The 12,926-nt window shown below is 39.0% G+C and overlaps 2 protein-coding genes across 2 annotated transcripts; one reads left to right on the forward strand and one right to left on the reverse strand.

Annotated features, from left to right (window-relative positions):
- The first annotated feature begins 149 nt into the window (after positions 1–149).
- On the forward strand, positions 150–7,162 carry LOC144657038 (EF-hand domain-containing protein D2-like). Its single transcript, XM_078517325.1, has 3 exons — positions 150–427; positions 2,739–2,886; positions 5,051–7,162. The coding sequence occupies exons 1-3, from the start codon at positions 267–269 to the stop codon at positions 5,321–5,323; spliced, it is 582 nt and encodes a 193-aa protein (XP_078373451.1). The 5' UTR covers positions 150–266; the 3' UTR covers positions 5,324–7,162.
- Positions 7,163–8,539: 1,377 nt separating this feature from the next.
- LOC144656662 (uncharacterized) lies at positions 8,540–10,145 on the reverse strand. The gene is made up of 3 exons (XM_078516905.1): positions 9,943–10,145; positions 9,143–9,259; positions 8,540–8,986 (listed from the first exon to the last, which is right to left on the reverse strand). Exons 1-3 carry the CDS (start codon positions 10,039–10,041, stop codon positions 8,729–8,731), a joined length of 474 nt encoding a protein of 157 aa, XP_078373031.1. The 5' UTR covers positions 10,042–10,145; the 3' UTR covers positions 8,540–8,728.
- Between the last annotated feature and the right edge of the window lie 2,781 nt (positions 10,146–12,926).

Consider the following 12,926-nt stretch of genomic DNA (forward strand, 5'->3'; position numbering starts at 1 on the left):
TACTTTACCGGTAATTAAATGTACATAACAATTTTCAATAAAGGTAAACTTTACTTTCGATAACTTATTAGCAAGCCAATGAAATGGCGTTTAATATCTCATTTATTTTGTCGTCCAATCAGCGTGCAGCTTTCAACTGTGCACTTCAGGGGTTGTGCTGGAATGAGAACAGTCATTTCGCACTGAAGAACAGGGGTGTGAGTTTTCCTCGAGAAAAACGTTGTTTTGTATTATTATTTCAGCGCAGAAGAGTGATTTTAAACAACATGTCGGAAACAGACGAACTGGCTGCTAAACTCGCCCATCGCCAGGCGTTGAACGAAAATGAAGACGCGCCTAGACGACAAATGAAGGTTTTCAACCCGTACACCGAGTTCAAAGAATTTAGCAGGAAGCAGATTAAAGATTTCGAGAAGATATTTAAGAAGTAAGTGTCAGTAAACTTAACACAGCTGCTATTTACTCTTTTTTATCATGTCGATGCGGATTGGCCTTTCTAAGACCTTGTGATTCCAGAGGGAATAGGACGTTCGATTTTCTAATAGCTCGCCAGCTTATCGCATTCTGAAATCGATAGCAGTTCGTCTTCAATTTCAACAGGTCACATGTGAAGTATTTTAAAGCACTTTCAGTTTCGACCTGTAGCATGAAATTTTATTCGTGATACGAATTTTTATGCATGGGTATGTTCCGTGTAAATTACGGCCGTAAATGTGTGCCTCTTGTAGCCAAAAGAGCAGCGATTAGCAGATTTTTATGAGGGACATGTATTTTGATCCCTCCTTATTCCTTGTGTTACTCTTAGTTTGATATTAACAAAAAAATATGCCATTAAAGCTTTAAAGGCCACTCAAACCTGTTATGGAAATCCTTTCCAAACATTTTTACTGGTAAAAATTGTTTGGAGACTTTAGGAACTAGCTGAGTTTAGTGTTTGTATTAATTAAAATTATTCTATGTCACGTAACTTAGCAATCCGTCAGCAACTATATAGAGCGGTTTTCACTTGAGTGTCGAAAGTACTTTGCGTTTGCTTTGGTTTTGCGTTCACTACGCTTAGTGATTGGTTTAAAAATTTCGCGCTACTTTCTCGGCCAATCAGGAGTAAAACCAAAACCAATCGCGACTCGCTTGCGCACGTTTTCCCGCGATTCGTGCCAGCTACATGTATTTGCTTCGAGTTTTGATTGGTTCACTGGATTGTTTGTGCTGTTGTGATTGGTTAGAGTAATTACTTTGGTTTTGGTTTTGGTTTTGGTTTTACGACACTCAATTGAAAACTGCTCTATTATGGTGAATTTAATAATATTTAGCTTGAAATTGAAAATTAAAAAGCTCCCCCCCCCCTCCAATCTTAAGTAAGGAGGCACCCTTCCCCCCCTTCCTTCCCTACACAAAACTCTGCAGTTTCGGAGCACGCAAACGAAACGGGGCACATTCCTTTATGGAATCAAGTCAAGTTTATCGATCGAGACTCTCACCGATACACACGCAGGGTCAAAGAGGCTATCCAAATAAGACTTCATTCTAATAACATCAATAGAGATAGCAGAATTGAAATTCCTGAAGCATGGATACCTACGATCAGAAAGCATAACAGCCGTTCAACTACAAAGCGGGCCTATGAGGGAACACCATCTGTTAGTCAGAATAATAATGAGGATCGAAATGCACCAATCACAGCGAACCAACGTGCATAAATAGCAACGCATAAACAATCGACCTCATCGCCTGATGAAGACTAGCAGTATTGCAGTCGAAGCGTCGCGATCAACATCTCAAAGCAATTCTATCGTGAGACAAACGAATAAACGTTCATTACCTAACTGAGGGCCTGTTTACATGGAGGGAGGGTGCCCCGGCTAATCGAGTAACCCAGCTAGAAGGGATGAAACATAGCCCACCTTTACATGCAGAATTCACAGCTCTTCTACCCAATTAATTCAAATTGAGACAGCGTCATTGAAGCGTGTCACAGCGTGGGAAAACCGTGTAGCTCCAAATGATTGAAGAAAAATATGACTTTTTACTAAATAATCAAGGCAAGCAATCTTCAAACCTATTTTATTTTGATGTGCAAGCTCTAACTTTAGTACGTCCATTTATGGGGGAATTCAATCGAAATTCAACAGTCTTTGGCCACCAAATTGAAATTTAATTTGTTGTTTCGTGAGTTAGGATAATCATTCCTACGAAAATTTCAAATTAATTAGCTGTTGCTCAAAGAAAAATTTTCCAACCTACAGATAAAACTAATTTGATCTAATTTTGGTCAAATAGCCCTGTTTGGGTCCAGAATTTATACATTTTATGCCATTAACTTCAAATTTAATTTAAGAACACGCGTGAAGACTTATCCCGGCAAGCCGGGATAGCCCGGGCATAACCGTTTACATGGCAAAAAGCTATCCCGCCTAGAAGGGTGCCCCGGGCAAGCAGACCGAGTGCCCAGGCAAGGCAGGTTTCCCGTCTTGCATGTAAATGCTTTGATGCGTTCTCTAAAGAAACATATGAAAAGTTGGCTCGCCCAGGGTAGCTCGGTTAGCCGGGTAACTCTGTTAGCCAGGGCACCCGCCTTCCATGTAAACAGGCCCTGAGTTACCAACAGAAATTAATAAAATTATAGCACTTGTCTGTCGTATGAGAACCCTGGGCTTTACCTATGATAGATGTAGGAGGTGTGTAGGATAGATGTTTGTTTTAAGACATTTGTAGTAATTTCAAATTTCGTTCTTCAGGTATGACGTAAACAATGATCACTATTTAGATCTTATGGAAATGAAGCTAATGATGGAGAAACTAGAAGCTCCTCAAACCCACGTTGGACTTAAACAGATGATAGCAGAAATTGATGAAGATAATGACGGGAAAGTTTCATTCAGAGAGGTAAATACTGTAATTTACAGGAGATGAGTTTCAGCTTATGATTTATGAGAAATGGTTTTCCGATGATCAATTCTTATCTGAGATTGAGCCTTAAAAAGTTCTACACTGATGCAGCATATCTTTGTAGAATGTGATCATGTTATGTGAATCTCTATTATTTGGCTGACCACTAGTTACGCTTGAAAATTCGAAACCAAGTAACGTAGAAATCTTGAACACCACACAATCTCTATGTGAGGGGTTATGTTATCAGTACTGCAGGAAGCCCAGTGGTCTAATGGGAAGCCTGTTTTTTTTTTTACTCTTGCAGTTTATTTGAGTCCTGTAATATTAAGCAAGGGTTTTTATTTAGTATTTGACTACAAGCAGTCCCTCGAAGTTTTTCGAAGAGTCCGTCAAGCTTGAAGCAAAAAAAAAAAAATGAACGCGTGGGGCGAGGCGAGAAGCGAAAAAAATAGGGACCTGCAAAGCCACAGTGTTTGAATTATGCGTTGCTCTCACAACGCAAAAATATGATTGGCTAACGCTTGGAGCGTTGACAGCAAGATGTCAATACGTTGTCAACCTACTTGCATGTCATATTGCAAGCAATGGGAGCAGGAGCTTTTGAGCTCTCAAAATATCTTCTTGAGACTTACTTTGTCGCTATAAAATTGCATCTCCGAAGAACATTTTTAATTCGATGTATTTGCAGCAAGTCTGCCAAAGTACGGAGCGAAAATAATAGAGAAGAATTCAACCAAAAGTAACTTTATTCCACCGAAATTCGAGGCTCATAAACAAGACAATAGCTGTTAATAGCATGAGCTTTGTAAATTACAAGCCGGGAATAAAGTAACAAATTTAAACAAACAGAAACGCTTTACAGGGCTCAAAATAATTTTCGGACAGTTGCCTGTCATGTTGACCGGCCAAACAGATTTTAGCTCGGTCATGTGTCATTTCTGACCGGTGAAAATATTGAAAATAGCAATTTTAAATTACTGTTTGTTTCCGCTGTTCGATAGATCATCTTTGTTTGCGTGGCATAAAAAGACCCGCTTTTTCTTTAACATGTTTTTCCTGCAATTTCTTGAATAGATTGCTTCCTAATGCCCTTGTAAGATGTGATAGCGACTAGTCAATCAAAAAGCAAAAAGTCGTTAGAATTTAAGTTGACACTTAAAATGTAAATTTGTACCAAAAATGTTAATTTTTTTTTCTGGTCTTCAGTTATCATGTATGTGACCGGTCAAAATGACCGGCAAACCAAAACTTTGTCCGGACAAATTGTCATCTTGACCGGACATTGTCCGTTGACCGGCCGTTATTTTGAGCCCTGCTTTAAACACTTTACATTAAGTGGCCCATAGAGGTGAATCAGTGTTAAAAAAATAAACATTGCTGGAACTGTGTAAATCGTCAGAGATAAAACTTTGCAGACTACTCATCAAAAAAGTTTTGGGTTTGATGCGTACATGACAAACCCAACTAAGTGCAGCGGTGTCAATTGACAGTACGTCAAAATACGGAAATGTTATTGGACACGACAAATTAGATTTAAAAACAAAGCAAAAAATCACTCAGCCGTGAAAGGTCAAACGCTTTGGCTTTGCGGGTAGTCCCTACTTTTTTCGCTTCTCACCTCGCCCCGCCACCTCCCCTCACGCGGTAATATCTTATTTCGCTTAACGCTCGACAGACTCTGCGAAAAAAATGGGGACTGCTCGTAGTCTAATTTAGTAATTTTTGACAACATATCTCTTGAATACATACCTGCAGCTTATTATACCTCAAATAAATATCTGACGGGGTTATTTTCAGCTCCTTGCATTTTTCGGTAAAATCGGTAAGGTTAGCCTCCCATACTACGGGAGTTATCCCGGTTTCTAACAGAAGCATTAAGCGGCTAGGAATATTTCTTATCCTCCCTGGATGGGATACTAGTCCATCGCAGGACTACCCCCCAGAATTATTTTGTTGCCACCCATTTATACACCTGGGTGAAGAGAGGCACTATGAAAGTCATGTCTTGCCCAAGAACACAACACAGTGACCCTGATCAGAGTTTGAACCCGAACTGTTTGACCTGGAGTCCGGTGCATTAACAATATACATGTATGGCATGTAGTGAGACATCTTTTTACTCAAGATAAGCGTAACCACCTCCTTCTTCATGTTGCAGTTCCTCTTGATCTTTCGCAAAGCCGCTGCTGGTGAACTGGAGGCTGGCTCTGGTCTCAGTGAGCTTGCTAGACTTGCAGAGGTTGATGTGGATGAAGTAGGGGTAGGTGGCGCAGCAAAGTTCTTTGAAGCCAAGGTTAAGGAGCAAACATTTTCAAACAAGTTTGAAGCAGAAATCCGACAAGAACAGGAGGAGAGAAAGAAACAAGCACAAGAGGCTAAAGCCAGGAAAGAAGCTTTCAAAGCCAAGCAAGCCGCGTTCGGAGTCAGTTAAGAGTAATAAGCTAGCTTTTAAAATTGTATAATAGTGCAGTTTTCCAATAGCTTTCAAAAAAGTCTGTCTGACCAGCCATGGGCAGACCGACAGCCAGACAGACAGCCATTTGTATCCAATAAAGATACAGACGTTGCTAGGCAGGAATGACAACGTCCTGTCTGGGAAAAAGCACAATGTCACTTGTCCAGCGACTATTACTAGAAGATGTATTCGTGTCTTGGATCTTATTAATCTTCAATCGCCATAAGATCCGAGACAAATACTTCTTCTAGAAATAGTCGCTGGACGCGTGACGACGTGCTTTTTCCCAGACAGAACATTGCCATTCCTGCCTAGCATTTTGCCTAGCATTTTGCCTAGCATTTTGCCTTGCTACGCAATCAATCAACTGTGACAACGAAGGCAAAAACGGAGACTGTTAAATTCTCAACCTGAATCTGCTGTATGTTTTGCTTCAAATTTGTGTTTATTGCATTATTTTGTTTGTTGCTCTTGTAAGTTCTCTGGTTTTAGGTTTGTGACAGTTATTGGAAAACTGCTTGGAACTAGATTTTAATTGATAGGAATAATTTTATTTCCTGTCAGCAAAAATGGTAGTAACAAATAGATTCAATTAGCAAGTTAAACATTAACATTTGCAGATGTGAGATAGTGTAGTATTCAAATTGGACTTGTAAGATGAGGTCATTGTTTTTATAACTTTTGCAACTATTTTTGTTAATTTGTGTAACAAATTTAAAATATGTGCATGGGGTAAATGTTGCTTAATCATTTCTAGGAAAAAAGATTGAAATAAATTTTTTGCCAGTTTGCAAAGCTGAATACACATGGTTAAATTTAATTTTCAGAATTTTTATATTCATTTAAGTTGAACATTATTTTCCAATGTTTTAAGTTGGTGCAGAATGATTTAGCATAAAATGTTTAAATTTGACTGCAGGAACACTGATCAGTCAAATTTGCATCTTGTGTCATCACTGGGTGCTTACTATTAAAACCAAAAAGTTATTCTTGTTTTAGAAGAGTCCAGACTTGCAAATTTACTTATGAAACTAATCATTACTTAATTTTGTCTGGGCAGTTTCATTGAATTGAACTTTAAACATCTTGGAATGGATTTCTATTCTCAAAGTTACACCTAAAATTTCCTTGAGATAATTTTGTAATTACGTTATGAAGTAATGATGAAATCTTCTTTATGTTATGTTGTTTTAACCGGGGCAAGATAACAATAGCAGTCTGCCCTGACTGATATTATACCCAGGTTTTAACTCATTTTGAGTTGTGCTTTAAAGTGCAGTTATGGTCCAGTCAATATTATGGGGGGAGGGGTAGTGCTGGTGCAAATGGAGGGAGGCTAGGTTGAAATTCTCCTGACCCTCCCCTTTTATGGAGCACATTAATTTTTTTGTTGCCGCTCCCCTCTCTTACCCACTAACCCCCTTAAACCTCCCTAATGTGCATGCATAAATTTAATTCCTCCCCTTTTTCCCGACATAAAAATCTTTTATGCTCCCCCAGTTTGCTCCAGCCCTCCCCACCCTCTAAACAATGACTGGTCCCTTAGCTTCTTTCAGGCATCCAGCCAGTTGGAAAGCAGGACAGAGAACAGTGAGTGGAAAAGAAAGAAAGGCGTGGCCCCACCCGTTTTTTCCACTTGCCCTTCTTTATGCTGTTCCCAAATTATTCAGTTCATTTTGACTTTTCATCTTGCTAGAACACATCTTCAGGCTAGTAAAACGTGTTATTTTATAGTTAATACCATTGATATTCAAGCTTAAGAAAATCTTTCTGTAGTGATGCAGTTGAAATTTCTATTAAAGAAATCTTGTATGAGTTGACAAATGTGATTGAAAATTTGAAATAGTAAACATATTTTGCCTTAGAACTATCCGTTGTTTGTTTATCTTAATAGATTAAGAAAGTCAATGAAATGCATGAATGTGTACGTGATTTTTCAGTCACGCTTAGAACACCCGTGTTTCGAGCGCGCGTATGAGAAAAGCGAAACAGTCGAGGGAATAAGTGCCAGTTTTGGCAAATCTTCGTTGAAGCACTCGAAGAGTTTCCGAATTATTTCATCCAATCAAAAACTAGCGCGAGCGCTCACGAGTACTCCGAAAGCAATCGCGCGAGCATATACGTCATGTTGCTTAGCAACTTCTGGGACGAAAACCGCGGGCTCATTCACTTCTCGGAGAAGTGATGTAGCCATCAACTGGCACTTGTTCCCTCCGACTGAAAGGCGCGAGGGGGCCACGCAAGGAAAAAAAATCGATTTTTCCTCGCGCGGCCCTCTCGCGATCGCGCACTCTTTTGCATGCACTAAAAAACGTACACAGACGCCTACTACGCAGGCTAGGCTATGAACACGCCTGCAAAGCAAGAATTTGAGTGGGGGACCTTGAACGCGAACCTGTAAGCGCGAGCCAGCTAGAGGGTGAGTGGGCATGCTCCCCCGGAAAATCTAAATTTAATTCTCTCAGAAACCGAAAAATGCATTTAAAATTAAGAAAGAAAATTTTTTCAGGCCTTCAACGTTAGAGGGCGAAATTATATAGCGATGATGTCATTCTTAGCGACAGGTCGATTGGCACACGATTTGCTATGCTGTCTGCTATGCCTTCAAATAAAGGTGCTTGATTGGTTTTGATGGGGATTGAACTTATTGGTTCAAAACTTGATTTGTTCTTGGAAACACTAATGGTTTTCAAAGTTTTCGGTTTTATAGTCTCGTTCCATAATTCGTTTTCCGAGTCAGGGGCTTATATTGTCACATTGATTACTATGTGATTTTTAACTCGGAAAATTGCATTTTTTTATTGGTTTAGTGATTAAAATGGGGAACTTTTGGGGTCACTTTTCGTAAATTTTCCAAGGGAATAATTTGCCGCTTTGGGTGATAAATATGTCACTTCAAGGAAATACAAAAATACGAACGCGTGAATATCGGCGGTTTGATGGCCAGTTTTTGCAGAAAGTGCTGTCAATACTTAGAAAGAAGTTTTGAAGAAAAAAAAAACAGCAGCGCGCCTTTTCGATGGAAAAGACTTTAATACCGGCTATTTTACCGACTGGTTTCCGCAAAATCTTACTTTTTTGTGTCGTTATTTACGCGTTTGACTCCGGAGTTTGAAATGAATATTTATGGAAACAGAACATGCTTTGACATGCAGGCTATTTTTTTTTTGGAATAAATCATAAACGCAAACGTCACTTTTGGGTTCAGTTACTTTATTTCATCACCTTACACACCGGTGGAGTGTAGTATAAACAAAATTAACAAAAAAAACCCTTAAAACAAATCCCGCATGATAATCGCATTATCGATGTAAAAAAGAGAAAAAAAAAACTGGTTACATTTGATGAAGGTAACTGACACGTATTTCAAGATTTGCCACGTCACAGAATAAATTTGCAACATTTGTAATTGTAGCGAACTCTGGAACCTTTCCAACCTCCCTCCCTCACGAGTCGAAATCTTGCCACGAAATATCGAGATGGGCATCTAACGTCCTGCCTGTCCAAGAACATTATGGGAGCTTCGGAAAAATCGTCCCAAGACGTGGATGTGTCGTAACAGTAGACTCTGGCACCATAAACTTTGTTCGTCAGGCTGTTCAGACTTGACCGCAATGATGAGATCTTCTTTGACTCCTCCTATGTCAAGCAATAAAAGAAGACGAGAATCTGTGAATCAGCTTTGGACAGTACTTCTATGATTTTTATGACTTAAAAGGAAGCTAGGCTCTAGGTTCGTTATGGCGCGGCACGGCGTATTGCGGAAAGCAGGGAGAGTGTTTTGTTAGACATTACCTTGTACTCTGTCTCAAGGCGCCCAATTCTATAGTCTTGTGTTCTGTCTTTGACTTGCAGATTAACGTGAATGTCTTCTGCTTTCTTTTTAAAATCTTTCAGCGTCTCGTGCGTGTTCTGTATTAACAAAAAAAAACATAACAAATTAAGAAACATAGTTTATAGTAAGTTTTTTTGTACGTAGCAAATTCATTGGAGACGTTGCACAATACATGTAAAGAGTGTTAGTCTACTGAAAATAACACCCCACACAATCAAGTAATTTCAAAAAACAGGCATCTTAGTAAGTGTAGAAATGGTACAAAAGACATTTCGCATTTAGAATTGGAGCTGAAAGGTTTTTTAAAATACATTTTAACCACAGAGAGGCATTTTATGGTTACTCCTCTGGTCACTCTAGTTCTGGCTCACATAGCCGATGAGCGGTTGTTGTTCGAATTCTTCACGTTTAGTTCATGTGGCAAAGTTGTAAGAAACTCTCGATTATTTTTTTGAAATTTTTTTTTTTTTTTTTTTTTTTTTTTAAAAAACCCACTATAAAAAAATATTATAATTTATTTGGGTAAAAGTTCATTGAGGATGATATAACTCGATTACGGTCATTTTACAGTTTCTAACTGGGCGGTTCAGAAAATTTCGTTAAGATTTTTTTTCGCGGTTCGTTTAAAACTGTGTTTAGTGAATTTCTTTGATACTGCAATCCGTTCACTAGGCCGTTAGGACCTTTTTTCATACAAAAACTGTAGAGACCAAACTAAATTCTAGACAACTTATGTTTCAAAATAAAATTGTGACATTACCTCGGGAGAAGTGTAAACATCGTTCGACGCAATCGAAGGCGCACTGTGAGCAGATACCAACAGACAAAATAGGACTGAAACAAAAATCGCTGCCTTCATCTCGAGAAGATTTAACGGATCCGATGCGAGAATAAGACGTTCGACTCTGAAACAAAACTCACTTGAGTTGAAACTTTGACTTTCCGGCACACTAAGAGAAAGCCGTGTGCGGCAACGTTTTTGAATGAATATTCTACGAGATTTTTCTTGCAAGGGAAAGAGACGCATCATGCTGTCAGTCTGTCAATCGACTGTCAACTGTCAAGTTTCGATCGCTTCCTTGTTTACTTTTTTCAACAAAAAATACTAACTTCATGTAATTCGAAGGTCGTTGTCTAAGAAACTGAAAACATTGAAAGCTGCTTTGGCTCAGTGGTAAATGATAAACTACAGTAATTTTAAGCTTAATTTTCCAAACGTTTTCTAATCTTTTAAAACATTTTTTATACAAAGTTGTTTTGTTGCTTTGTATCAAAGTGCCAGAAGCATTGAAAATTATGTTAAAATCGCATTGAAACTTTGAAGCGCTAAGAATTGGTAAGGGTGACCTCCAAAGCCAATGAAGATGACCAAGAGGGTCTTAATGGGGTGGTGGCTTTTGCGGTTGACGATTAATACTTTGGCTTTTTACGGCTAACGGTTAATTTCTTTCCGTTACGGTTAACAGGAGTGTTAAAAATTAATTTACATTGTTTTGAAAAGTTGAAAATTAATTTTCATTGTTATAAAACTTATTTCAATTATTTGAACCATTCTGGGATGAAAACGTAAGTTTTAAAAGAATTGTAGATAAGAATTTAAATTCAAGGTTCTGAAAACAAACAGCTTTGCGAACGAAAAACACGGAGTGAAAGTGACGAGACCTTTGAGAAAGGATGATATTATTATAACTTCCTGTTTTAACTTCCTTAAGATAACTTTAAATATGCATGGGAATCGTCAAAATCAAAGAAAATGTCACAATTAATTCAGAAAGTTTGAAACGAAACATTGAAACGAAAGGCCTTCTGTTTTATTTTTAAAATACTAACTTGGACTAATTCGGAGGTTTCTTCAGTCAGTTCTGAAAAAAAGGAAATCTAAAAAACGCTTTGCTTAAAAAAAGGAAAAACTAATTTTAAGCTTTATTACTCCAACGTTTTCTAATCTTTCAAAAACAGGTTTTTAGACATAACAAATTTGTTTTGGTGCTACGTAAAATGCCCGAAGCGTTGTTAATTTAATATGTTAAAATTTCAAAGCGCTTTATTAAAAAGATAGTGATAAACTTCCTGTTTTGTGATCTTTCCTTATTTTCTGTTTGAAGTTGTCCAGTGTTCTTTGATAGTGCTTTATACCGTCGAAGCTCTCTTAACGGACACTCTCGTAAGCGGACAGCTCTACTTACGGCCGCCTTGTTTGAAACCCCATTTCAACTCCATGATACAAACTCTGTATTTTTGCATTCTCGTAAGCGGACATTCCCGTAAGCGGCCACGGACACTTTCAGAGATTACGATTTAGACTGTTTCTTTGTTTTTAAGCTCCCGTAAGCGGACACCCCAAAGAAAATCCTATTCACAACCTCTGTATCTTGTTTTTATCTGTCAACTCTACATCGCCGTTCGTCACAATGATTTGACAGTTATTACAGTACCATATTTCAGTGTTTGGTTTGTCGTCATCCACGTCCGTCCGGTTATTGTTAGCTGGGCAAGCTCCCGTAAGTGGCAATCTATCCTCTACACCTCTAGTGGCCGCTTACGAGAACCATTCTCGTAAGCGGCCAGCTCTAGTTACGGACACTTTTTTCGCGTCCCGAGGGTATCCGCTTACGAGAGCTTCGACTGTATAAAAAATAAGGGAAACTAGAGGGAAGGGGACTTAAATCCGGGGGGCTTATACTCGGAGGTATTTTTTGTCTACCGATAGATAGACCTATAACCAGGGGGGGCTTATAACCAGGATTTTACGGTATTACCCTGAGGGTATTACAGCCTGTGACTATAAATATGCTTGATTTTAATTAGTGCAACGTATTTGACAGTCATTTCCCGATCTTATCATAGGAATGCATATTCGTGTTACAGTTTCTGACGACATAAGTTTAATTGGCACTGTACTATATACTGAACATATATCCCCGTCACTTATAAGCACACCCGCCTTCAAAAGGTCTCAAAAGGAAATACCCCCAGGGGGAGGGGTTTAAATCTGTTGAAATCACTTTACTTCACTTCTGGTCTTTACCCCGCTAGGGGGAAAGGGCCGGCACTGTTGAAATCACGTTTCAGTGTGTAGTACAGTACGGTTAACATGGGAAACTGAATACTGTATTCAATCGACTCCGATAACTCGAGCCCCTCAACTCGAACTGTTTTTCGTTTCCCTTCAGAGTTTGAGTTACCAGGGTTCTAATGTACTCATATATCGAGGTTGGGCTACCTGTGTTTATTCATTAAGGCTTTGTCTGCTTTTGTTCAGAGGCAACACGCAGAAATATCCTTGTAACCAAAATTCGGCCCTTGCTTAGCTTCTGATCATTCTAAAATTTCCTTTCAAGAAAACAGTTTTGCACTCTAAGGGCCTGATTACATGAGCTGGGCTGTCCCGGTTAGCCGGGCACAAAAATCAAATTTGCGATTACATGACAACCGGGCCAGCCCGGTCAGCCGAGATCCCGGTATCGCGATGCCGGGATCCCGGCTAGCCGGGATGAAAATTTTCCATGTAAACGCGCTTGCCGGGCCAGCATTAAATTTCCCTTCCAAGCACAATGCTGACCACAAAAATCAATATTCTTCTTTCTAAATAAAATGTAGAGGCAGAACAACTCATGTAGCTGCGTAAGTGTAGAACATAAAACACCAAAAGGCTGAAAAAGGTCATCAACATCATCCGACTCAATTTTTGCGCCAAAATAATCCGTGCTAAATTTAAACTGTCGTTCGTGCCAAGTATAGTCC

This window comes from Oculina patagonica, chromosome 6, assembly GCF_052425735.1.
Source record: "Oculina patagonica isolate OP01 chromosome 6, crgOcupat, whole genome shotgun sequence".
Lineage (NCBI taxonomy): Eukaryota > Metazoa > Cnidaria > Anthozoa > Scleractinia > Oculinidae > Oculina > Oculina patagonica.

Excerpts from the sequence above, each read along its gene's own strand:
- LOC144657038 (XM_078517325.1), top strand. The coding sequence starts at position 267 with ATGTCGGAAACAGACGAACTGGCTGCTAAACTCGCCCATCGCCAGGCG. Across the intron at positions 428-2,738 it reads TTCGAGAAGATATTTAAGAA|GTATGACGTAAACAATGATC; the intron begins GTAAGTGTCAGT and ends TTCGTTCTTCAG. Across the intron at positions 2,887-5,050 it reads GGAAAGTTTCATTCAGAGAG|TTCCTCTTGATCTTTCGCAA; the intron begins GTAAATACTGTA and ends TTCATGTTGCAG.
- LOC144656662 (XM_078516905.1), bottom strand. The coding sequence starts at position 10,041 with ATGAAGGCAGCGATTTTTGTTTCAGTCCTATTTTGTCTGTTGGTATCT. Across the intron at positions 9,260-9,942 it reads ATGTTTACACTTCTCCCGAG|AACACGCACGAGACGCTGAA; the intron begins GTAATGTCACAA and ends TTGTTAATACAG. Across the intron at positions 8,987-9,142 it reads GCCTTGAGACAGAGTACAAG|GAGGAGTCAAAGAAGATCTC; the intron begins GTAATGTCTAAC and ends TGCTTGACATAG.